The sequence below is a fragment of the Pelecanus crispus genome, chromosome 5 (genome assembly GCF_030463565.1).
Source record: "Pelecanus crispus isolate bPelCri1 chromosome 5, bPelCri1.pri, whole genome shotgun sequence".
NCBI lineage: Eukaryota > Metazoa > Chordata > Aves > Pelecaniformes > Pelecanidae > Pelecanus > Pelecanus crispus.
This window is the reverse complement of record NC_134647.1, coordinates 67672218-67698336: the sequence shown is the minus strand read 5'-3', so window position 1 is coordinate 67698336 and position 26119 is coordinate 67672218. Positions and strand designations below refer to the sequence as shown.

Genomic DNA, 26119 nt, shown 5'->3' with positions numbered 1-26119 from the left:
AAAAATAAAGGAAACTCTCTGTATTGACAGAACAAACAATGTCAAAGAAAATGTTATGCTAATACGGAATTTTACAAATATGGATTGCCCATCTTCCCCCGTATGAAATGTTTTTTCCCCACTGGCTGATCTTTACGCATTTAGACTCTTGAGATTCTCAGCAGTCAAAACAGCACACAGTTGATGGCTTCATAAGAGTTTGAACTGAAGATGTCATATTTTAGATCAGTGTGAATACAGGTGAAAGTATTTAGGCTAGTAGGAAAGTCTGGTCACTCCTGATGTTCTCAGGATTATGTTTCTGTTGTAACTGACTGCTTTTTTATCCTTCATGGGTCTTTTCCTCCTATATATTTAACTTGCATTGTACAATTTTTTTTTTTAAGCTGGGAGTGCTTCAGTATTTCTTTTGCAGTTTCATTTGCACTAAAGGTATTATGTAAATAAACCTTAAATGTGTTTACATAGCATATATGCATGAAGTCAGAAGTAATGAATTTCAAGAATCCTGTTTCCTGTAATTAAAGATGCGGTAACCCGGTGGGAGTTTGTTTGGGTCTTTAAATACATGGTTTATCAGTTTAAAGGTAGGGATTATATTATAAGCAGAAGTGTGCTTTGAGTCTTACATTATTAAAGTAAACAAATTGGCAAGCAAGAAAATATAAAAGTAATCATTCTCATGGCACTGATATTTTGTCCTTGTTGGCATATGTGCAACAAAATGTAAGAAATCAGATACAGTGACAAGGGTGCAAATCACTAGCTGTAAAGGAACTAGGGCAACCAGGAGTAGTAATTTTGAATTTTTCGGCTCAAAGGTGGGTCCATATTTAAGAAGAGATTTAGCGCTCGTTAGTTTGGTTCTTAGCTAAGAAGCTGTGAGTTGAGCAATGTTGTCTGAAGTGTGAAAAGTGCAGTCATCTGATTATGGTTTTGTCTTCCTTAACTGAAGTGTAAGAATATGGAATCATAAGACAGAAAAACTTGAATTCTCCATATTTTCCAAAGAAACTTTAATTAGTGTAATGTAAGGGGATTTGTTCAGTCATAAGTAATTAAATACTCTGGTGTGTGATGATTATACCCCCACTGAAAATGTGTAGCAATTTACTGTTACTGATTTAGCTGCAAATAAAAGACAAATGTGTTCAGTTGTGTGTCTGTGTTTGCACATGGCAGAATGGAAGGCAAGGCAACATTTTATCAGTCTGTTGGCAGGCAAAACTGTATTTTTGTTATCTTTTTTCCTCCTCTGAAACTCTTAATTATATATTTGGTTTTTATTTATTTATTTATATCTAGGGTGTGGATTCAGGATTTGTTCCCAGCGTTCATGATTTTGACAAGAAACTTACTGAGGCTGATGCTTACTTGCAGATCTTGATAGACCAATTGAAGGTATGGTAACTAACTGGTGTATTTACTGTATTGGGAGTCTGCTTGTCAGTGTGGTTTTCAAGGTCTGGTTGAAAGGAAGCTCAACAGAGAGAGAGACATGTTTTATGCTTTGCACATGTTCTGGTCAATGTGGGAGGCAGAGAGCGCTCATCTGGCTGAACTGACTGTGAACTGGAGAAAACATACCTTTTTTGTATATGAAGTCTGCTGGTGATAGAATTTTATTTTCTCTTTCCCCCTAGCTTAGGATGTTACATAAGTTCTAACTACTTCTGAAATAAAGAGATTTTTACTAGAAGTATAAAAATTAAAAGTTAAAAGCTAAGGGCTGAAATAAGCTGAAAATGGTTTCTTTTAGAATGGATCTTGGGATTGTTAAAATAGAGTTAGAAAATCAGAGTAACTCAAACAGATTTTATAGAATGGTTTACAATGGCTGAAACACTTTTGTGTGTGTAGACGTGGTGCTTAGGGATATAACTTAGTGGTGGACTTGGCAGTGTTAGGTTAATGGTTGGACTCAATGATTTTAAAGGTCTTTTCCAACCTAAATGATTCTGTGATTCTACAGTTTCATGGAAATGGTAGAGAGGACCTAAGTTTAATTTTAAAACATAATTAAATCATTGTATTGCTCATAGCATTTTAGAATTTATCTTGAGAAAGTTTTGTCAAGTAATATGTAACTACTGTTGCAGATAGTTTCAGACTTCATTGCAGTAGTGATAATCCGTTCTTTGTCCTTGAGTGAAAACACTCTGTAGAAATTTTGTACAAAACCAGTTCTTTTACACTTTGTACATGTATTTTAAGAGCAGGTGGGAAGGTGAAGAATGATGAGGTCATATCTCTCAGTACTCACCTTATTGAGAAAAACAGTTTTTGCAGCTGGTCAGGACACTTTTTCCCATGACTCAGCAGGTTAAAATTGCTGTTAAGATTGCTTCAGTTCTTCTGGTTTGGATTTTTTTTTCCGGATACAATGGGCAAGTATTGCATGTGAGACATTCAGCAAAAATTCAGTTGCAGGGGAGGGCAGGGAGGGGGAAGAGCATACCAACAAAAACGGAGGTAGGCAAAAGAGATGTAAGCAAAATTCAAAGCTAAGCTGCAAAATCTTGATCAGGGGTTAGCTTTGTCTCCTGCTCTAGAGCCATTAGCATGCTTCACTGAAGGAAGGTGTTTAAATCTGTATACCTTCTAATTGTTATTTCAGGCCAGCTGGAGGGAGAGGGTATAGGAACTAGTTAATAATGAAAGAAGAGTGAATTTGAGGATGGACAGAGACCAAGACTACAGTCTTTTTTGAGAACCAGAAATCAGCCCTCAAGGGAAAGGGAACAACACGAGTAGGTTTTAGGCAGGCAGTTGGGTGAAGAACTGTAGCTCACCTACTAAAAATCGCAGCCTCTTTTCTGAGCAAGGGTGGATGTGGAACTTTTGAGCATTACCCTTAGTCTTTTTTCTTCCTTGAACAACTTGTACTTAATGGGTATCTGTATGTGCACCTTAGAGTGCTCTTGGAGGCAGCTTTTAACTGTTTCAGCTCAACTTTTGTTAAATACGCATGCAAGCTTTTCAGTAAGAATTTGTTTAACTTTGCTTAGCTGCATCTCATATTCGATTTTTAAGAAAAACAGAAGTTAATGCTGGGAAATCACTACATATCTTTGCAAAACAAATGCTTACAAATCTTACATGATTTGAATCACGTATCTGAATAACGAGGTACCTGAAAGGTTTGGTAGGGGTCGAGGCTGTTTTGGTTAGCACTCTATATGCTCCAAAGGTCTTTGCTGAAATAAAAGAAGGGCAGTTTGAGGTGTTCTGATGAGTGTCACTTTTACCACTTAACCTCACCCTTTTGTTCAAGCCACAGTAGAACCATGCCAGACTGAGCTGTGGAACTAGCCAGGATCTGAGATTGGTCTCTTGCAGGATGGGATAATGTGAGAAATTAGTTACAAATTTGTTATATCACAAATGCTGTAAAGAAATATTAGGCAAAAACTGCTTTGGGTCATAATACCAAGATCATATAACTTAAGTACTTATTAAATGCTTTTCGTTTTGAAATTTCGATGTTTCTGGCTGATACTATATGAAAAAAATAATGCTTTCAGTATTTTCACAAGTATCTCTTTCTTTTAGCTTTTTGACGAAAAACTCCAGAACTGCAAAGATGATGAACAGAGAAAAGCAAGTACATTTTGTCTTAAATATTGCTTATTTTGCTTAATCAGATGGTTTTGTGCATCAATTCTCTATAATCTGTAGAAATTTAAAGTACAGTTCAAAGTGGTCAAGTTGTCAAAATCACTTAAAGCAATTTGAATAACTGATAACATTATTTGCGTTGTGAATAGGTCACAAACAGAATTTTTAGTAATAGTGGGTGTCATAACATTAAAAAAGGTTTCAGTCTGTAGGAAACAATTACTCCTCTCTTATCCAACCATCAAAAGCGTTTTTAACTTAAATTTGCTATTTTTTAATCTTTAACAAGGACGAGTGTTTAGTGTTTGTAGGAATAGCAAAGCTATTCTGAAGGAAAAAAAAATACTAAGAATCACGTGTTTCACGTAATCAGTCTGCATCCTGTGTAGTTCTGTGACTAGCATGCCACATACTGGAAGTCTGAGAATACCATAATTCATTCATCTTAGGTGAGGATGCCAAAAATGTAACTTGCTATGTGGGGAGCGCTACTTTTTTAGCGAGGTTGTAATTCACTTCCGTGTTGTATATTTTTTTGCATCCCCTCCTATTCCATTTCAAAGTCAAGTTTGTAGGTCAGAGTTCCATCACTATGTTTAAGAACGGCTAGCACATACCTTTGGTGGTGTGGCTTTGGCATTAAGTTGCATGCTGGTTTTGTATGTTAATTTGTGTGGTGTGGAGGAGGGCTTTACCAATTCCTTATGAAGGGTTTATTACTAAGGAGTTGCTTTTGTTTTCAGCAAATGCAGTCATTTCAATATCATAAAGTAGTGGTGTATTTCATCCTAGTTCCCTTCCTCCCCCCAATTTCACTTGTGAAAAACAAGCTGACGTTCTCTTGGTGTTTGGTTTCAGTTTTGAAAACAGTTTGATGCTTTCTGTGATTAGTTTACTTCTTTATAGTGGTTGTGACCTTTCATGTATTATCCATCTTGTTTGATGTGTTATGTGGCATCTTAGGTACTTCACAAGTGATGGTCGTTCTGGAGTTCTTTTGCATGTACAGGCTTTTAAAATAACTTTGAAGTACAAGCATTCTCTGTTTAAGCGTGTTTAATCTGTAGACAACTGACCGAAAGAGTAAGATCTAAAGATTTTGTATTTCTCCTCTAGTGCGTCTTACTGGGAAGAGTTGTCCTTCAATTTTGACCTCCCTCCAGATGCTCCTTTGCAGATCAGGCAGTACTTTCTTTTTCCCTGTGACAGTGCTTCTAATCCCTGGAGACTTGCCACATGTTGTGCTGATTTCTTTCTTTATCTCTGCAAGGTATCTATGGAACGGACAAATTGACTTTATAGAGAAAGCGGGAGGCTTGTTTAGAAGAGGTCAGATTCCTCTGGTTTTAAATCTTTATGAGTGTTGCTATTACTATAGATTCCATTTATTCTCTATTAAAAATGAAAAAGACTTGGCAAAGCACTTTTTTGATCATGTCTCTTCCTGTACTGAAGCAGCTAAGAGGTTTTCTGATACTGTATTTAGCAGTTTTCCTATTTGTCTATGGAAGTATGGTTCAGCTATCAGACTATAAGATGAGGGTAACCTGCAGGATACTTCCATCCAACCCATATTTTTTTCCTCTGAGGAAACAAGATTTGGTTATTTGAGAGTTACATGCTTCCCAGCCTGCTGAGTGCTGTTTTCTGCAACTGTTTATGGCCAGGCATTTAAAACCTGAGCTATTGTTTTCACAAGCGTACAGAGCATAGCGTGAGCTGTTTTTTAGTTACAGAATATTTGGTCTTTTGAAGATAATGGTATAGGGTATAGGTGTTCCGAGATGCTTCAAGATCTCTTGGATGTCTTCTTTCTGAGACATGGTAATCTGTTGAACTTGGAAGAAGACAGTGCGGAAGTAGACTTGATGAATTCAGAAGACTGAGAAATATAGTGATTATCATGAATTCCCTGTGTCATGTCGATACTCCTGGCAGAAATTGAACTAGCACTGTATAGTGGGATCATACTATAACTAGCAGTGCTGCCAGTTTTGCTGAATCTACTGAGGGAGTAACATGTATATATCCGATTATGTAGGAAGTAGCGGAAGGTACATGATTTAAGGGTACTGGCATTTCAAGGTGAAGACAAGATAGGACCTTGTTTCCTTACAGTGTTAGCAATATTATTAGTGAGAACTTGAAGTAAATTTTTCTGTTCAGTTTTATGAAACTATCTTGACCACATGTATCAGGGAGAATAAAACTGTAAGCATTCAAAAGCATCAGAACAGCAAAGAGGTGTATATTTGGCAGGCTGGAACAAAGCTGATGTTACTTAACAAGATTTTGGAGGGAAATGTAGCCCACTTAAGCTGTTTGGTTCACAACGAGTACTTTTTGTGAAGTAAATCCAATACAGGTTGTACCTTACTGATTCTGACCACAAGTTGGTTACCCCTACGTGCCCCTGCTGCCTCCCTTTGCTGGACGAGCTGATCCCTCTGTAGTCACATGATTGTTGAATGAGGCAAAAATTATGAAATGAAAGTAATGAAATAAAATTTGCTTTCTATTGGATCACCAGTGGCGTCATAAAAAAAAAATCAGATGTCAAGGAGGTGCAACAAGCAGCAAGTAGATGGAGTAGTTTCAGCAGCAGCCTGCAATTTGATTAGATCAGATATAGCAGGTCGCTGCATTCTACAAATGTAAGTCTGCAGGAAATTGCTGTTTCATTTGAAAATATGTGTATTTGTTACCTAAAACTAGAGAAACTCTCTTATTAAAATTTTATCTTCATCAAAGAATAGGGATCTTGAAGAGAGAAAATTGTGATAACTTTTAGTAGTAAATTATATTCTTTGATTTTATTTTTATTGGTAATTTTTTATCTTCAACATACCTCTTTACCTGCTTATGATTTTCCTTACAATTTTGTATTTTCTGAATTACCTTTATTACTTTAATGCAAGTTTAAACAAAAGATAGTAAGTATAAAGTTACAAGGATTGTAGCAGCATGTATACATAGCAGTGTAGTTCTGTAGGACTGATGATACACAAGCATTCTTCTAACTTTTCCTACAAACCAACCACTCTTGTAAGCACACCAGTTTTGTTGCTAGCGATCATCCACTTGTTTTCCTCTCCCCAGTGTCATGTCTATAGTGTGTTTGTATAAGATCAGGGGAGAGTTCACAGACTTTATGCCTGCTTACATCACCATTCTAGAATAACACATTGCTCATGAAAATCCAGAGACTTCCATATCAGCGTTTGCTTAGCCCTAAAGAACAGGGCCGGTGCTCTTTAGAAGGGTTTTCCCAGGGACTGAGTCTGTCTGGCTTGCCTGTACTGTTCTCATAATTTTGTGTGCATACGAAGAAGACAATATTCCAGTTCCATGTGCTGTATTCAGCCATACAGCACAAATGTGAAAAATACTGGATTAATGCGTACTGTTATTACTTCAGTTGGCCAGCTCACAAAGAATTCATTTCCATAGGGGAAAAAATTATGATTGTATAATTTGTAGATAGGCCTTGGAAATGAGATATCCTGAGGTTTTTTTCCATCTCGGATCTTCTGTGTGATCTTGGACAAATTACCCTTTTGTCTGTACCTATGTGTAAGAATAACAGTGTCTTAGCCTGTTGTTTGGAAAATTACAAATGGGTAGGGGGAAAACAGTGTGGCTGAATTACGTTATGTGGCCTGACACTGCTTTCAAGTTTTCAGCAAAGATAGTGTCAGTGAAGGGAAGGAGACACCAGTTTATTTGGTGTGTAAATACTCTATAACATGTTGGGGAAAAAGTAGGTAAAGAATAATCAGAACTGCTGACAGCTGCCTACAGTTGGCTATAAAGCTTTGAGACTGAATGATTTATTTCAGCTGCATAATCTTTCATGTGACAAGATATGTATGTTTGGGTACATTGCCTATTCTGTTTTGGTGCTAGAAGGTACAAAACTTCACTGCTGTCATATTTTACATGTTTTTTTCAATATGTGTTGATAAAGTTTGGACTGGAAGTAAAGACATGGAAAACAAACAAACAAAACAAAGGAATTTTTAGCTGTTGGCATATTTCTCTGCTAGCAGCAGAAGTAAATATAATATAACTTTGTGATATAACATCCCTGATACGCTATTTCCTAGATCAGCATGGTCCAGTCTTTCCAGTGGAAAAGGCTGAGGCTGGGTGCTGTTTGGCCACGTCTTGCCAATTAATCATGAAGAAAATGCATAACATCCTTATGAATAGTATATAGAACAGAATATAACTGAAAAAATTTTCCCCAGGTATTGACTGCGAAGCCATCACTGCATTTATTTTCTTTTTAATCCCCAAGCTGACACTATTCATTCTGGTAGATTTATAGATGCATGTTGCTCTCTTACGGTGTAGAATTCGGCTTGCAGTGCTGTGTGAAGGGAAAAAAGTTCCTTTACACACTTTGCTTATTCAAGAATCAAAAAGACTGTGACTCAAGTCACATGGGACACTCATCTTAATCAAAACAAAGAGGTCCTGTAATTGAATTAGTAGAGGTTCAGTGCTGAGTCCAATTTAATAATTTTGCCTTCTGCAGACAGACCCAAGGACATCAACAGGATGCATATGCTTCTTAGATAGGTCATGCTTATGTGTAAAATGGCATGCAGATGCTTTTTGCATGCCTGAAGTGCAATTCCACACAGGAAATCTTCATGAACCAGTGTTTCTAGATAAAATTAAGTAGGCAGATTTCCAGACGCACTTTTACTGGAGGCCTAGAAAGAGCAAGAATATGCGTGTGCTGTTATTTTCCGTGATTTTTTTAAAACTGTGCTTAACTGCATATGTTTATTGTACTTGAAAGACGGTAATTTCAAGTAATATTGATTGTTGAAATGTGCACCATTCAGTACGCTTCATAAGGCTACAAACTGAACTTAGAGTGAATCTTCGTACTGCATTTCATTTTTGTTGATGTTATGCAAAACTGAAGTGTAGACACTGATGGGTAAATGTGTATAATGTCACTGCTCAGAAATTCCTAACCTTGTCATCTTTAAGCTTTAATTATCAGTTGGACTTCTGTCTTGTTAATTACAAAATTAAAATTGTGTCTATATACAGAAATAGTCTTTAACATGTTGGTTGCTTTTTTTCCTCACGCAGTTTAAGGTTAAAATATAGTTTTTGTGCAGTGTTTAGGTCAAACTAGATGCTGGAAATTCTGTCTTTAACCACACTATTTTGATTTTTCTTTTACAGAAAATTGAAAGTCTCAAAGAAACAACCAGTGTAAGTTGCTTTGATTTTTATGTCTATTATATACAGATTCTGAAATTCACCTTATTTTCTTGGGAAAGTTTTTAAAGCTTTTTACAGAGAAGTGGGAATCCATATTAGGTCCAACAGTGTGATGGCAGAGGCAGCCTGGTTCCAGTGCTGTATTCAGATTTATGTCTAGCACCTTAGAATCATAAAATCATGGAATAGTTGAGGTTGGAAGTGACCTCTGAAGGTCTGTAGTCCAAACCCATGCTGAGAGCACAGTCAGCTAGAGCAGGTTGCCCAGGACCAAATCTAGTTGAGTTTTGAGTAGCTCCAAGGATGGAGGCTCTAATCCTCTCTGGACAACCTGTTCCAGTGTTTGATCATCCCTGGAGTAAAAAAGTGTTTTCTGGGGTTTAAGGTGAATTTCCTGTTTTCGATTTGTGGCCATTGCCTGTTGCCTTGTCCCTGGGCACTGCTGAGATGAGTCTAGCTCCATCTTCTTTACACCCTACCATCCCAGTCAGATACTGATGCTCATTGATAAGGTCTCTTCACATCACAGTTTACTTGCTTGCAGCGCTCTGAAAGTTTGAAGCTGACCTCCATTTCACCCTGACAACCTGTGTTGTGTGTGGCTTTTGGAAACTTCCATTTTCTACTCCTATGCTTTTGTCTCTGGAAACAAAAAGGGGAAGGGAAAGTAGGGGTTCTACAAAAGTGAGTGTCCATTTAGTTCTTACCCAATATTTCAGTTAATATTCTGTGTAACTAATAAAAATATCTGTAAACACAAAATATTATAGGATAGTAATACAAATTTTTTTTCTTTCTGTTGTTTTTGTTTTCTTAGAGCATGGTAGAATCAATAAAACACTGCATTGTGTTGCTACAGATTGCTAAAGTAAGTACACCATAAAGTATTTTGAATTTTAATTATACAGCATTAATCTGTGTGAAAGCAATTGAAATCTAAAAGTGCCTTCTATGTGATCTAGGACATATACCAATTTTTTTAATATATCTAAGTTGATTTATGCTACTATTTTAATAAAGTTTCTGAAATCCTGAGTTCCATAGCAGACAGTCCTGCTAATGTTCATGGTAACAGTTGTGTTGATGAGAAAGCTTTTCTTTTGAGATAAACTTGCTTCTGAAGAGTTTGCTATTAGACTAAAAAAGAACTTCAACAAACATAAGGGTGACAGAGTAGCAACTTAACAAAACCCTTCTTTTTGTTTCATTTAAGAATGTGACTAACATAAATAGAAAAAGGGAAAATTGTGATGTTAATAATCTAAACTGGTTTGACAAGGTTTTTAATAGGTCTGAGGTTCATGGTGATGTTGGACCTTCTTGAAGTTCAAATTGTATTATTTGAGAAAGCAATATGGGTAATGCACTTACGCTTTTCACATAAATGTTTTGTTACTTTTTAAAATTTAGTGAGATTTGGATTTTTGTTAAGTTCTGCTCTTACAGGCCTTCATGTGCTGTATTTAGGATATGTTAATTATGAGCCGCTGATTTATATCTTGCGACCAAAGTGAAGGAAGACAGTATTTTATGGTATTTTCAGAATTTAAGGCTGATTTTAATCAGAACACATTCTGATTTATTCACAAATAGGCATAGGCTCTTCAATTTTTTTTTCTGTAGTCTAGATCAACTTTTTTTTGTAGCTTTCAAAGACAATACTGCTGTTTGTCTTCATTCTAGATGCCAGATACATTGTACAAAATTTTGAGACCAGTGAAAATTGAAGTATTTAGAACCTTGCAGGATCAGAAGTCATTCACTAAAAGGATTGGTGCATATTTCGTGAAATTCAACTTTCATATCAGTAACTTAAAAATTCTGAAGAGGAGGTTTGTTAGTTAACAGGTTTATATAAAACCAAAAATATTTTACAAGCAGTAGGGTACATTGAATTAGTTTTGTGCCACATGAATCTAGAGCTAGAACAGTCTTTATTTACTATACAGTGATACTATTTGATTCCTTCACTGTAGCGATAGCAGGAAAAGCCTTGTCGGCACTTAATAATTTGCTGTTATTTAGTACTGGGTATATTTAGAATTGTTTTAGTGCAGTGAAACCAGTAGACTATATGTCATTCTTTGGGGATTTGGTGGAGCCAATTGTAGATAGATTAGATAGCAGTATGCTAGTTTTCTTACACAGCTATATGTGACTTGCTGTATTAAGGTAGCTGTTGGAGAAGCTGTGTGCAACAAGTGACTTGCTCATTTTTTGTTAACTACTGTATAAATGCATATAATAGCTGTTATTTTCACAGAGGTTTAATTCCTATGAAATTTTGCTCTTTTTTAAAAAGCTCTGCTATGCAATTAGCAAATCTGAAAGAGCAGAATTATAATCTGCTTTTCAGGTTCTTGATCAAAGCTGGTAATAGGTGGCTGAGTTAGCTTTCTTGTTTCTATTGAATATCAAATTCCATTTCTGCTATGGGTACGTTTATTGGGGGATAGACAAATATGATTGCATATCTTGTGCTGATGCTAAGCATATTTTGAAGTTGGTTGGGTGGCTTGCTGATACTGGACAAAATTGAACTTGTAGTGGCAGTTGCACTCGTTTTTGATCAGGTTCAGTGCTTTACTGCTCCAGCTACCATATAAGCGTAAAGGTGGGTGGAATTTGGGTCCCCCAAAGATGCTAAGACTTGCTTTCTGTTACGCTAAATCAGACCTTGAAGTCCTCCTTTCAATACCAGTAAATATTAACCAGCGTAAATAGATGGGTTTATCTATTGGGGAGTGGGGTTTTTTTGTTTGGTTTTTTTTTTTTCTAAAAAAACAGAGAGCTATTGAAGATAAGGTGGTTTAGATGAGTGGTTTATGCACAGCTAATTGGAAGAAGTTGGTCCACATATAGTGAAAAATTCCCTCTCTAAATCTTCCTGCTATTTTAATAACTTTTATTCTGCTTCATCTCTTCGTCTTCTTCCTCTCTCTCTATCTTAGGCAACTCTGCTTGTTGACTACTGTCACTTCTGTTTCCCTCTACCCCTTGCCCCCTTTTCCATAAACTGTGTTGGTATCCTGATTTCTTACTACTGTAGGAAATTGAGCATACAGGGTTTTTTGGTTTGCTTTTACAGTTCTGTAAATTGCATGTGTATGAAGCATTATGTATGTAAAAATTTATTGTGCCTGACTGATAGCTTTCTGTTCTCCAGTATAGAACCTTTTAAGATTCTGCAAGTTTTTTTCCCAAAGCTGTAAGGCAAGTATGGCTGCTGACTTACACTGCTGAAAATAAATAATATTAACACCACCCCTGCCCCCATTTTTACTTCTACAGTGCCTTTCACATTAGGAGACAGACTTCACAACTACCTTCTGGTTGTTTGCATAACTTGAAAATTGTTATCACTTCTCTGTATACGCAGAACATCTCTCTGTTTCAAACACACAGCCATTTATTATTTGGATGATTTTGGTACATTGAGGCAAACCTGGTTTTTTGGTGGTTTTAGGTTTTTTTGGGGGGTGTTTTTTGTTGTGTGTGTTTTTTTTTTTTTAATGTATTTATTGTGTGTTAAGTTGAGCTGTTTCCTGGAATCTTAAAACAACCTGCCTTAGGACTTGGACCATTAAATTTTCATTAAACTTACTGGTAAATCAAGCATGTAATCATGCTGCTTGTACTTGAGGTGACCCAAGGCATTTTCAAAATAATCAAGCAGATACCAGCTAAATAGGAATATGTTATAATACGTGTGCTGCTTATCAAAAAGCAATCAAAATAAACTAAGTGGGATGGGTAGGTGGAGAGAGCATTTGGCTTGTGTTGTCCCCTTTGCATGTATGACAGTTGAAGATGTCCAGCTTTGCTGATGTGTGTGTTGTAAAAGATATGTAATGGTCTGTCAGTGAGTTGGCAAATGACAGTCTTAGAAATACATATTATAGGTTTTATGAAGTAGCTTTTATAATTTAGATATTTAGTTTTACACCTTTGCTTTCCCTTTTTTACTCCATCCCATTTTACTCCATCAGTCTTGTCTGCATAGTTTTGTGGCATTTCTGCCTTCCTTACCTCATCAACATGCCACATTGCTGATTGTGTATTACTGAAATAGGATAGCAAGCTTTGGTACAAATGCAGCATCTTTGTGTTTTCTCAGGTCTTAGAGATGATAGCATAACATGGAAATTTTGTATGTTAAAAAAAAAAAAAAATCTTTGGACCCTAGTGTTATTCTTTCTTCTTTGTTTGTAAGTTTGCAACCCAATGGAACTCATTGCCCTTAGTGTCGTTTTTGTCATGGAAAGCCTTGCTTAAAAATGTCAACTAGCAGACATGAAATTTGAGCAGCCTATTGCCAACTATTTAAGCTAAGGAAGAATGTATAAAGTATCAAAACATAAGTATGTGCCAACTTTCTTAATACTATTTACAGCTTTTTTTTGTTGTTGTTCCTCTTAACTTTAACAACTGGAAATCTGGGGAAATACGCTGCAGACAAGTCTTAAGGCTTGCACTGAACAAGGTTATGGATTGATACACTGGTAATATGAACTTCGCAGCAGAATTGAAGAGATTACTCATCAGTAAAATTTATACTGTTGCTGATACAGTGTTAAAACTATGCTAACTATAGATTGGCATTAGCTTGTCTGTTGCTAGTGTAATTTCCCCTGATGACAGTTTTACTCCATGCATTGCCTGCTCTTTCACATGTGCTTCTAGGCAAAACCCCCCAAACCCTAGATTGTAAATAATCTAAAAACATTTTAAAATCTAGGGTATACCAAAAAGCAAAAGTTAAAAACATTTAACTTAAAAAGGCACTTCTGCCTTTCATAAGCAAAAAGTGAAAACTTGACCTGTATGCTAATTTCAGTTCTTCAGAAACTGAGAACTTCATGTCTTTTGGTTTTCAGGGACTCATTGGTGCGGCAGACTATGTTTTGGGGGGCTCTTAGCTATTTGTGAAGAACTTACATTGTAAAGTATAATTGTATTCTGCGGTGCAGAAAGGATATTTTTTAAATTGTTCAAATTTGTGTGGACAGATCCTTGGAAAACTCTAATCTTCAGAGGTGCAGTGACTATGTATAGAATTGTTTCTTCTAAGTTTAGTTACTGTATCACATGGTGAGGAACATTTTATGGCTGAAAATGTAAACGTTCCTGAGAGAAACTCGCTGTTCTCACTTAACACAGAACTGAAAAGTCATACAAGATTGTTATGTTGATATTTTTGACATTTTTTCCTTAAGGACCAAAATAATGAGGAGAAGCACGCAGATGGACTTATAGTAAGTTTAAATCTAATCTTTACCTCCCTTTATTTCTGCAGAACATGTGAACAGAGACCTGAATTTCCACTCATTTTGCAACATACTTCTTCCTTTCTCTAATTTACTGCTTCAATTGTCTTGTTAAAATTACTGAGTCATTAGCTTCTGAGGTTGGCTAACACCCTTGCCTTTAGAAAATATAGTGATCAGTTTTATACTGAGTGTCTTAAATGGCAGTGTTATGACTGAACACTTAGATAAAAATCTGCCATGGGAACAGATGAAAGGAAAATTATTGGGACAGAAATAGTTTTGTGTTCCATCTGAAGTATCTTTATGTATGAAATAGCTATCTGTGTGCTTCAAGTAGTTTGTCTTTTCTACAGTGCTGTTCATTTGATGCAAAGTTGTATTATGTCTGTTTAAGCAATGTTTCTTCAATATAACTTCTGCATTTTTAATGTAACTTCTGTTGTCTTTGGTTTCGGTCACGTGTGACTAATCTTTCTTCATTCTCTTTTTGTCACTTGAGCACATTTCAGATACTTTTAATAGGAGATTTGTTTCAGTAAAACGCAACTTGAAAAAATCATAGTTTGTTTTTATCACAGCTGACAATAATTCCCAAGCTTTATTTGTCTTTCCATTATATACAGCATTAGCAGTATGATTTTTCTTGTATGAACTTTGGAGTAAAGATGCACATACAGATTTTGCTTTCGTGCTTATTGTAAATAAGATAAACGATTGCCCTGTGGAGAGTCACATAATTCAGGTCTTAATGTAATGGAATAGGTTCTGTTGTGTGCCCTGGAAAAGAGAGGTTACGCAGCTAGACACTACCGCAGGCAGAGGTGGTGTGCACATTAGATCTGCAGCTCAGAAATTTCATCTAGACATTACAACATGTAGACATCTAGATATAGTCTGAATTTGACTAGCCACTATTCTAATTGTCTGGGGCCTGGCTTATGCTGGGGAGAAAAAAAAAAGTATTTCTGTAAGAATATATTAACTGATGCATCAGTGATTGTGAAGACTGAATTTTTGATGCTATTGAGGTCAACGTTAGCTTGGGCTAAAGGTCAGGATTTCAATTCAGACTTAGGAGTATGATCAGTGTTTGATACCATGGTGGGATGATGGTCTTGTTTCTATGTGGTTGTTTTTAAGTTGTTATTAAACTTAGAGTAGGAAACTTTTAGGTCTGCCTTCATCTGTTTCTAAACCATGAAGGCATACCCCAAAATATCTAACAAGAAACTCCAGTTCATGTTGCAGTGTGGAGAATTTAAGGATAAGGTTACAATTCTGCATATGAAGTCAAAGAAAATTTTTTTTTTTCCCTTTATCGCACCAGTGTTCTGTATCATATATATTGTTTGTTTCCCTGAAAACTAGGGGAGATAGAGATACCAATAGCATTCTGTGTATTGTAGGACCATCTTGATTTTTAAGTTTCTTGACTCTGAAAACAGGATCATGAATTTTAAACTGTGAAATATGTGGGACAGGGACCTACCTGTGTTGCATGCATAATGCGTGCATACTTCAACAAGCAGGTGAAGTAATGTGTAAGGGACATTGATTTCTATGCTGGAATACAGTGGAGTAACAGTATATGTACTGGATTATTTATTTGTATACTAGTTGATAACACCAACAAAAACATAGAAAGCAATTTTTATGCCTTTTTTTAAACTGGAGAATTTTTTAAAATAGCCAGGGAATTACAGTTTTGTTTTCGATTAAATACATCCTATGCTATAAAAAAAAAAAAAAAAAAATCTTCACCACTTCACTGATTTTAAATGTAAGATAAAGTTCAGAATAACAGTTAACCAGGAAAGGAGGCAAGAAAGAAATTTTCATTTTGTAGGAAAACAGGAGGAGGAAGGTTAAAATGACCCTGTTTCCCTCAGTCTGCATGCAAATAGAAATTAATGGACTAAAGGGAGGGAAGAACAGTTGGAGACCCTCTTCTTTTTCTAATGTTTTAAATATTGATCTAAAAAGAGGATAGGAATAAACATACTGACTAAATTTAAAGGCAAAGCTCATCTAGCTTTTTTAAGAGCAGAACCTTTTTTTTTAAAGTAGAACTCGGTATTGTATGACCTTCCTGTGCTTGATATTCTTCAATTTAAGCACAGGAGCAAGATTTCCTAGCAAACGGAAGCAAAGATTTTCACAGTTCGGACATAGATCAGTGGTTTTAAATTGCAAGATGCTTGGAAAAGGGTTTCCTGTGCCTTTTACCCAACTAACAACCCAGAACAATGTAGACGTACCAGTTGTTGTATGTAAACACGTATAACAAACAGTGCTTAGATGATAACAAAATTACAGGCCAGTGAAGCAAGGCAAAATCATTCTAGTTTGGATTAAAAGACATTGCAATTTGGATTTCCAAGAGGCTTGTTGTATAAAAGCCAAGAACATATACTGAAGTCAGTGACTTCTGTGAGTGTTGAGCTGAATTGGTGCTTCCTTTTCGAAGTGCCCATGTTCTTAAATAGACTGAAATGTCCTCTGCTGGAGACGCACTGAAAACTCAGCTTGCATTGGAAGGAGTTTTAGCAACAAAGCTACTTCATGGCTGTAAGCATGCTGATGATTCTTGTTCTAATTTATGGGTTGATTTAGTATGGCCTAGACAAAATAATTTTTGAAAAAAATGATTTTAAAAATACAGGTTACCTATCCTAATTTTCACCAGATAATTTGCATCTAACATTCTACTCTTTGCATGCAATATTTATTCATGGACATTGGAAGGAATACCAGGAGCTAGAACTTGAAATAAGAATTCTTTGTAGAACAATTCAAATCTGTAGCAAGTTCAGTTTAATGTAAAAATCTGTGTAAAGAATTAAAGTATTACTACTTTGAAAGTATTTCTCATGTCCTCAACTGTCAATTTGTGTTTTACTTTCTCTCTCAGGAATTTGCAATCTTGCATTTGGGCATTTCTTGTGCTGACAATGTTCTTGCTATCTATGCTTTATTTATTTATTTTTTTAACTGAAGAAAAAATGTGCTTTTCTTTCTTTTGTCTCAGAGCACTATAAACCCGGTTGATGCAGTATATCAGCCCAGTCCTTTGGAACAGTCAGTGGTCAGCACAATGCCTTCCCAAGCAGTTATACCTCCAGGTATGGTGTGCAGAAAGAACGTCAGTAGAAATATTCATGAGCAGAGCGGGAGGCAACTGCAATCTAGGTGGAGGGGCTGCATAATGGTGGATAGCTTCTGTGTCACACATGCAGTACAGGTGCACACTGCACTTAGTGGTGCACACTCACCTCGGTGGCGCAAAAGAAGGGAGGGGAGCGGGTGGCATGGAGCTTCCTCAGCCATCAGGAAAATCTGCCTCTAGTTCTGCAAATAGGCCGATATATTTTACTTGCTCTAAGTTACTAGCTTACATTTCTAATATACTTTCTTAAAATAAATGAAACTAATTTTCAGAAAAGATAAATGCTTTCTAGCTAAATAACTACAATTTTTTAAAATACCATCTTTGCTTAATAACAAAAAAAGAGCTAGATAACAATGACAGAAACATGTTTTTCTGTCTGAATGGCTTTTTATGGAAAAGGATTTCATTTTTGAAGGTGAGGTGAAATAATGTGGAATCTCCTTCCAAACAAAAGTATAATTCTCATATTTGGATGTAAATTTTGCATTTAACATATCAAAATATCCCCTAGAACCTGCTCAGTTGTGCAAGTCAGAGCAGCGACCCTCGTCTTTGCCAGTGGGACCTGTGGTAGCATCACTTGGAAATCAGACTCCAACACCAAATAGTACAGGTACAGTTCTGTGTAACTGTCTTATTGAATTACATGAAACAAAACCTGAATTTATACTGTCTGTAACCTAATGTAATTAGCTATTAAGACAGCATTGTACTGGCCTACATCTTGCTTTTAATCAACACATGTTTCAGTGCTGCGTTTCTGCTCTTCCTCCTCCCCCCGTGTATATGTAATACGTAGGAGTATTACCAGCTTGCTTTCTTGTCTCCATCATTGCAGTCTTGCAGTAATGGGCATTTGTGTCTGGCCTTTGGTTTTTTTTGATTCATTGGTTCTTTCCTCTTTCCCTTAAATAATAGCATTCATTGGGCTTTTCAAAACTACAATGGATGCTTTGAAGCAAAAGTTGCTATAATCTATATGAAGTTGCTATAATTATGTTTACAATTCCTATAATATTTTAAGCGTGGGGTTTTTTTTAAACAATAGTTACATACTTAACGTATTTTTATTTTTTATTATCTATGTTGACTGTTACTTCCTGATCAGTTGTATTGATTATACTGTCCAATCATGCTAAAACTCTCTCAGTTCCCTCCCAAGTCTTTTTCGAAGCTTGTGTGTAAATGATTTGTTGTTACTTTATTACTACCCTTCCTTCCCAGAACACTTGTACGTGTGTTAAACAGTATTTGCTCCAATCTGAGAAATGAAGGATACCACTGCTGGCTTTTTCTCCTGCCAGAAAGTTCCTTTTTAGTCTTACTCTATGCATCTCATCTTCTAGTTAGTTTCTGATGATTGTTGTCTGTGTAAATACCTTAGCTTGCTTAATAACCTCTGTTGTGACTTAGGCTTCCACAAAAGGTCTGTGTCAGTGTTAACATGGTTTGTCTTTATTGACATGACTCTTTTGAAAAAGGGCAAGTTAGTGGTGAGGCAGGATTCATGTAATCCAATTTAGAAACTGTATTCATTAGAGTTTGCCAAAAACATATATGTAGCTAAATTGGAAAAAGGTGTTTTAGGCAAGTAGAATACAAGGTAAGTGAAAACTGGCTGGACTGCCAGGCCCGAGGCTTGTGATCAGCTGTATGAGGTTCAAATGACAATAGAGTGACTGCTGGTGTTTCTCAGGGGTTGATACTGGGTCCAGTACTGCTTAGCATCTCAGGTAACCTAGGCGCGGACCTTGCCAAATTGGGGAGAACAATGGCTAGGACAGGGCCACCGTTCAGAGGGGCCGTGACTGGCTGGGGAAGTGGACTGACAGAAACCTCATGAAGTTTGATGAAGGCAAATGCAAAGTCCTCCACCCACCTACGATGGGCATAGCCCCCAGCCTGTCCTGTTGCGTGGGGTTAACTGCAGCTTGGCAGAAGAGGAGCCAGGGGTCCTGGTAAACAAGAAGTGGAACATGAGTCAGTAGCGTGCCCTTGTGGTGATGAAGGTTTTGCTGCATACGGGGCTGGATTAGTGAGAGTGTAAAGAGCAGATTAAGAGAAGCGATTGTTCCTCTCTACTTGGGGTCTGTAAGACCAGATCTTGAATACTATGTATAGTTCTGGGTTCCACAGTACAAAGACATGGACCATCAAGATTAGGAAGCTGAGGCCCATGACGTACTTAGGGGCTGGTAGAACTGGGTTTGTTCAGCCTTAGGAAGATCAAGCTGAAGAGGGATGTTACTGCTGTGTTCTGCCAACTATTGAGAGGGTATAAAGACAATAGAACTGGACTCCTCTTGGAGAGGCACTGCAAAAGGGTGAGGCAATCAATGCAAGTTGTAAGAAAGGAAATTCCAAGTAGGTATTAGAAAAGGGTTTTATTATGAGGTGGTTCAAACTTTGGAATAGGTTCCCCAGAAAGATTATGGAATCTTCATCTTGAGAGATATTTAAAACCTGACTAGACGTGATCTTGAAGAAATTGGTCTAATTTTGAAGTTATCTGAGCCTTGAGTGGCAAGTAGACCAGATGACTTCTGGAGATCCCTTCCAACATAAATCACACTATGAATCTATGCAAGTTTTCAGTATTGTTGTTTTGCCTTTAATCGAGAGCTTCGGGAAAAACATGTCCTTATACTTTACTGTTGTTCTGTGTTCTTGATTTTCCTTGTGACCTTTCTTTTGTTATCTGGTAAATGAAACTCACTATGAACCTGACCCATTATTGCTTCTAATTTTGTAAGATATCCTACTTTCTGAGTTTGCATGAGTCTTTATTGATTTGAACAATCGTACTCATAAGTTAGAACTGGTGGATTTTGAAAGAATTTGTTTGTTTTAATGAAGTCTGTAATTTTTAATACTCCATAGGAAGTGGGCCATCAGCTCCTAGTAGCAGTCTCACCTCTCCAAGCCATGTCAACCTGTCTCCAAATACAGTCCCAGATTTTTCTTACTCAAGCAGTGAGGATGAGTTCTATGATGCTGATGAATTCTATCAGAGCAGTTCTTCCCCAAAGCGATGTATGGAGTAAGTAGCTGAAAGTATGCAGTGCATGCTGAATAGAGTTTTTGTCTACAGGGGCATGGCTTGTCTGCTTGTAGAAGTTAGTTAAGCTAAATAAGCCACATTGGCTTGGGGGCGGGGGGGAAGGCAGGTGAGGCAAGATAGCCACTCTGTGTAACAGAATCCCGCTCCCCCAGCACAGTCGTCTGAGGGATGCAGTTCCCTCCTGCGCTCCTTCCCATTCTGTCAAGTATATATGTTGACAAAACTCTAACATAAACCAAACCTGGGAAGCCACAAGCTCAGAGATACAATCTGAGACTATGGTGTATTTCACAGGCACTTGTTACAGCCTTTGGTAAATAGCCAACTCCTTCTCACATTTACTAAAAGAAATTTTTTGAAGTTGACTGCCTTTCCCCAAAATCTCTATTTTCTCTTCTTTTTTATGAATCAGAAAATTAATTTTAAGAGATGCTACACGTTTCAAAGCGGAATTAGTCAGCTGGTTTATGCCTTCAGGTGTTATTATCTTAGACTGCAGGCTTTCCCATTCATTCAGCTGCAGTTCATTTTAAGTTTTCTGTGAATTAGCATGCAGCACATATATTAGTGTCTATCAGTAAACTCCTTGTGTATGTATATCAAATTATAATAATTTGGTCTGAATTAGTTCATTGTGAATTGTGAGAATTTATTACTCTTCTTTAGTTCTTCAGGGTCTGCTGCAGTCCTGACTCGGAGCAGCACAGGAAGTAGTTTGAAACGTCCAGATACCACAGAGTCCCTCAATTCTTCCATGTCTAATGGGACAAATGATGCTGGTAAGTGGACTGTGTGAACATTCAGTAAGGAGCTCTTGACTGTTAATCTGTGTGTAAGCTGTGTCGATATATGTATGATCGTATGTATATATGACAAGGTGCTTATGGAAAATGGTTTATCTACTGTTTCATTACTAATGGAAGATTGCTGAGCTGTAGGGTTTAAAAACCTTAGTTTTATAAATATGACCTTTTTGACAGCTAATATATATGCTAATTAAATACAGTCTGTCTTTGGTTTAGAGAAAAACAAAAGCAATTTGGTCTTTCTAGATCTCTTCGATCCTCCTGATGATCGAGATGATGATGGGGAAGGAGAATCAGTGGAAGAACATAAGAGTGTTATTATGCATCTGTTGTCACAAGTTAGATTAGGAATGGATCTAACAAAGGTAAACTTGCTGATTGTTCATGGGGAAGGGAGGGAGAGTAAACCCTGAATTCTGTGCAAACCAGTTCAATGTTAATGTAATAATTTAACTGTATATTTGTTCTAAGAGCTAGTTAAGCTATAGTCTTTTAGCATGGTATGTAATTAGAGTTGTTACTGGGAGGAGAAAAATGAATGCAGAACAACTGTATCCCAACTGCTAAAATCTGTTTGGGAAAATAGTTTCCTATGGAAAGTAGCTGTTTGTTCTCTTTGAACCTGATCCTTGGAGTGCCTGCAAAGCTGGGATAAGAGGAATGCTGTATGCAGTAGTAACGTTTCTCCTGTCTTCAGCTTCCTAGAACAAAGATCTACAAGATGCCAGTGTACGGTGACATTCAATAAGACATAAATAAAATAAAAGCGAGAATATAGTGAAATGCTTTGCTTAATTGGGATCTTGTTGAGTAAGTTACTTGTGTATTTTAAAATGCTACATGTAGGTCTGGCAAGTAAAGAGTTGGATTTTTTGTGAATGTGATTCATGTTGGTGTCTGTCTTAAAAGTTAAATGAACAGCATTCTGAAGGTGTTGATCTTTCTAGGCAGCTTGGTTAAATTCAAACAAGTAATTCCAGATTGAAAAAGAGTAGGAGAGATCAATCCTATCATTAGTTTCCTTAGGTGCATGACTTTAACTGTCCAGTCCGGAACTCACAATAGACAATAAAAAGATAAACTTAAAACTTTTCTGGAGAAATAGCCAGCAGCTCACAAGCAAACTACGGGAAGGTTTCTGGCAGTTCTGAATAGGAATTGATCCGAAATGTGTCTGCTTTGGGAACTCCTGGAATAGTTGAAAATTACTGATCTGAAGTTAAGCTGCCAAGAAGCATCATGAGCATGCATCTTGTCTGCTTCATTCTAAAGTCAACAACAGCAATCAGCACTGCTTTCACCAGTGGTCTATACCACACTGAAGCAGACAGCAGATCCACAAGAATGGAACCTGCAAATGCTGTTGGGGAAGAAAAGTAGTAGGGAAGAGATTAACCTTCATCTTGATAAGGAGTCGCGTAAGAGAATGTGACTACATGGAATGAGACTTCAACTATAACTGAAAATTGACAGTGTACATATAGATGAAATTAAATGATCAGTGTTACTGTAATTAAGAACAGCTTTTGGTGAGCTCAGCCATGAAGTTGGATATGCTCTAAGTGGGACTAGAATATACATAAGACAAGAGACAGTTCCTCTTAAATCTTTGGTTTTATAGAAGATGCCAACTGACCTGCATGTGTCAGAACTCACTGGTAAATTTGAGAACACAATCAGCTTACAGGCACACGAAGCCTTGGGTGCTTTGTATGCTATTTACAGTTAGTACGTAGAATGCTTTTGTGCAGGATGTTAAAGTATCTTGATCTATAAGAGTCATTTTTCTTCACCCAGGTGGTTCTTCCAACCTTTATCCTGGAAAGAAGATCACTGTTGGAAATGTATGCGGACTTTTTTGCACATCCAGACTTATTTGTCAGGTATTTGATTTTTAAAGTAGAGCATTAACTGGTTCTGATACAGTTTATGGCCCTTGTGGGCTGCCAAAGTAAGTTGGTAGTTTTGAAGAATATTGCCTGGGTTTTGATCTAAACTTGAAAAATAGTCAAAGTAGACAAACTTCTAGTTGTAAAACAACCAAACATCCAACAAGCTTTCCTGTATTTGAGGTACATGCTTGTATTTCATTTTGCCTGTACTTCTTTTCTCTCTTTTGGCCCCTGTAGCATTAGCGACCAGAAGGATCCAAAGGAACGAATGGTTCAAGTGGTTAAATGGTACCTCTCAGCTTTTCATGCAGGAAGAAAAGGGTCAGTCGCTAAAAAGCCTTACAATCCCATTTTGGGCGAGATCTTCCGATGTCATTGGGTATTACCAGGCACTGAAGGTGAAGATGATACGGTTAGTTTCGTGTGGTATGTTTTTTGCTGCCTAGAATGCATGAGAGTCATTCCCAAAGCTTTATTAATTTTCTGAATGAGGTGGCTTATGCTATGTTTAAGGAGCAAAATCAACAAACTGTGGCAATTTCTTAACTGATCATTTCCCTGCACACACACACACCCCCCCCAAACTGTGGCAATTTCTTAGCTGATTCCCCCCTCCCCCCTTTCTTTGGACAGAAGTTTAAAATACCTTGCATAACAAAATTTGAGCTATTAGTTTTTTAAGAATTATTTGACATGTTGAAAATGTTCTCTCTTTTTCTGAACTGTTCTTTTTCTGAACTGTTTTGTAGCACTGAGTAGGAATTCCTTTCTTTCCAAAGTTCTGATTTCTTTTTTTTTTAATCATTTCTCTAAACCCTTGTGTTTTTAACACTGTCTTTTCCTCACTTACAACCTAGAAAGCAGTGCAGTTTCTCCAGTATATTTAATTCTTCTTTTAAAATCTTTTTGTAGACTTCTGAAGTTTGGATTCTGAGCTTGGATAATATTTTAGTTGTACATCCGTGTCTGGCCACTACTCTTCCTTTTGTACTTTATTGGAGTTTGTCTGGTGAAGTGAAGGACACAGTAACAGTAATGCCACTCTCATAATCTGAAATCATCTACCAATGTATGAGCTTTTCTCTTATTTGCCCAAGTTTCAGTGAGACTCAAGGATTAATCAGACTTATGTATGTGAACCATAGTGAGCACAGTGCCCCACTGATTCTAGAGAAAAGCTCTAGCACTTGCAAGTGCAGCCTGGTGTGAGGGGTTTTTTTGTTGTTGTTTTTCTTGTTTGGTTTTCTCTTTTCTTAAACACCTCATTTCACCTTCTTACCTTGGGAAGTTGCAAACGACGATGTGGGAAGTGCTGTTGTGAGATGCTTCGTGTAGCCTCAGTGTAGTATATCTAAACGTGAATTAGTTATTACTCTACCCTTCGTTGGTTTAGTGGTGGACTTGGTAGTGTTAGGTTAACGGTTGGACTTGATCTTAAAGGTTTCTTCCAACCTAAACCATTCTATGATTCTATATGATTGTTTAGGTATAAAACATGTAGTTTTCCCATTTAATTTGCTTCTCCTCCCCCCCACCCCCCTCGATTAATTTGCTCAAATCTTTCTCTTGTTTCTGAGGTGAATGTTTGGGCTCCTGTTTGCTGGCATAGACAATGTTGTATTTGTGCTTCCATTGCTTCTAATGATGAATTACACTTTCAATGATTTGCCACAGGAAATTAGTGTTGTTTTATCATTTTGTGATACATATAAGCTGATCGTTATTAATATGCAGATCACTTTATCAGAAGCAAATATGAAAACTATTTCTGCCACCCATTTCTTATTAGTTAATAAGAAATTAACTGTATTTAAATATTACTTTGTAATTGGGCTCATACATGACTCTTTCAGTTTAACTGTTGTATTTTGGGGGCATCTCCCCAAATACATTTATACTTAAAAACAAGAGAACAGAAGCTGCATGTTCTTTAGAAAGCATCATAGATACAGGAGTAAGGAGCTATTCCCCATTGAATTACGTTGACAAATACATTAAAATCACTGCAATACATTTTTAGAAGCCTTTAAACATGGAAGCACCTTCTCTTGGAAGCATCCAATGTTTTGCAAACACTGTCAGTGATGAAAATCTTTTCTACTATCATGCAGGAGCCAGTTTCCGAAGGACCAGTTCCTTGGGTCAGTAAAAGCAGCGTAACGTTTGTGGCAGAGCAGGTCTCTCATCATCCTCCAAGTAAGTTGACAATAACTTTACTAATAGAGATGGCATCTGGATAGGAGCGACAGTAAAGTCAGCTCTTGGTTTAGATCTTGGATTTACATTTTCTGTCCAAATTTACAAGCTGAAGGTTTTCTCTATAAGCTGTTTTTGTGAGAAACAGATTTCGAACTCTGTTGGCACATAAGTACAAGGCACTTTGAGATATTTCCTGATGAATGAATTTGGAAACAATAGTGTCAGTGTCTTGTGCTGCTATTAATACCTTTTTCTTCAGTTTCAGCATTTTATGCGGAGTGTTTTAGCAAGAGGATACAGTTCAATGCTCACATATGGACCAAGTCAAAATTCTTAGGAATGTCTATTGGGGTTCATAACATAGGGCAAGGTATGTATGTGTAAATTTTAAAAATTTCAGAAGAGAAATTTACATTCTGCAACTAGAATTTTTGCAGAAATTACTTGAAGTCATCCTATTAAACATAAGGAATGTTTGGTTTTATGTAATTTGAGCTTACCTATCTAGGAATTGTTGATTCCTTCTGCACACTTTGTGTGCTGAAATAATTTAGGGCCCAGTTGTTCACATAAACACAACTCTCCCTGCCTTCTCTAGAAGCTAGGCATTCTCAGCATCTAAGTAAAGCTCTTCACCTTTCTTTTTTATGGTACCTGGTTTTAGTGAATTATTTCAGGAGATAGTTATGAAAAGTTTTGTAGAGGTTTTGCTGGAGGTTTTCAAAATCTATTTTTATTTTTCTTTGATAGGGTGTGTCACATGCCTAGATTATGATGAACACTATATTTTGACCTTTCCTAATGGCTATGGAAGGCAAGTAAATGCTCTATTTGGTATTTTCATATTTAATGCCTTG

The 26119-nt window shown here is 36.9% G+C and overlaps 1 protein-coding gene across 6 annotated transcripts in view; it reads left to right on the top strand.

Moving 5' to 3' along the window:
• The window catches only part of OSBPL9 (oxysterol binding protein like 9), a 66568-nt gene that overhangs the window by 36825 nt on the left and 3624 nt on the right, over positions 1–26119 (top strand). For 3 of the 6 annotated variants that reach the window (XM_075710055.1, XM_075710054.1, XM_075710051.1), the window contains 15 exons: positions 1306–1401; positions 3553–3600; positions 8827–8856; positions 9683–9733; positions 14082–14120; positions 17164–17257; positions 17816–17917; positions 20185–20344; positions 21032–21144; positions 21418–21536; positions 22969–23054; positions 23301–23475; positions 25175–25259; positions 25522–25632; positions 26013–26076. In XM_075710055.1, coding sequence (XP_075566170.1) covers positions 1306–1401; positions 3553–3600; positions 8827–8856; positions 9683–9733; positions 14082–14120; positions 17164–17257; positions 17816–17917; positions 20185–20344; positions 21032–21144; positions 21418–21536; positions 22969–23054; positions 23301–23475; positions 25175–25259; positions 25522–25632; positions 26013–26076 — 1373 coding nt within the window. The remainder of the gene's footprint in view (positions 1–1305; positions 1402–3552; positions 3601–8826; positions 8857–9682; positions 9734–14081; positions 14121–17163; positions 17258–17815; positions 17918–20184; positions 20345–21031; positions 21145–21417; positions 21537–22968; positions 23055–23300; positions 23476–25174; positions 25260–25521; positions 25633–26012; positions 26077–26119) is intronic. The other 3 variants (XM_075710052.1, XM_075710050.1, XM_075710053.1) reach the window with 2 other exon arrangements.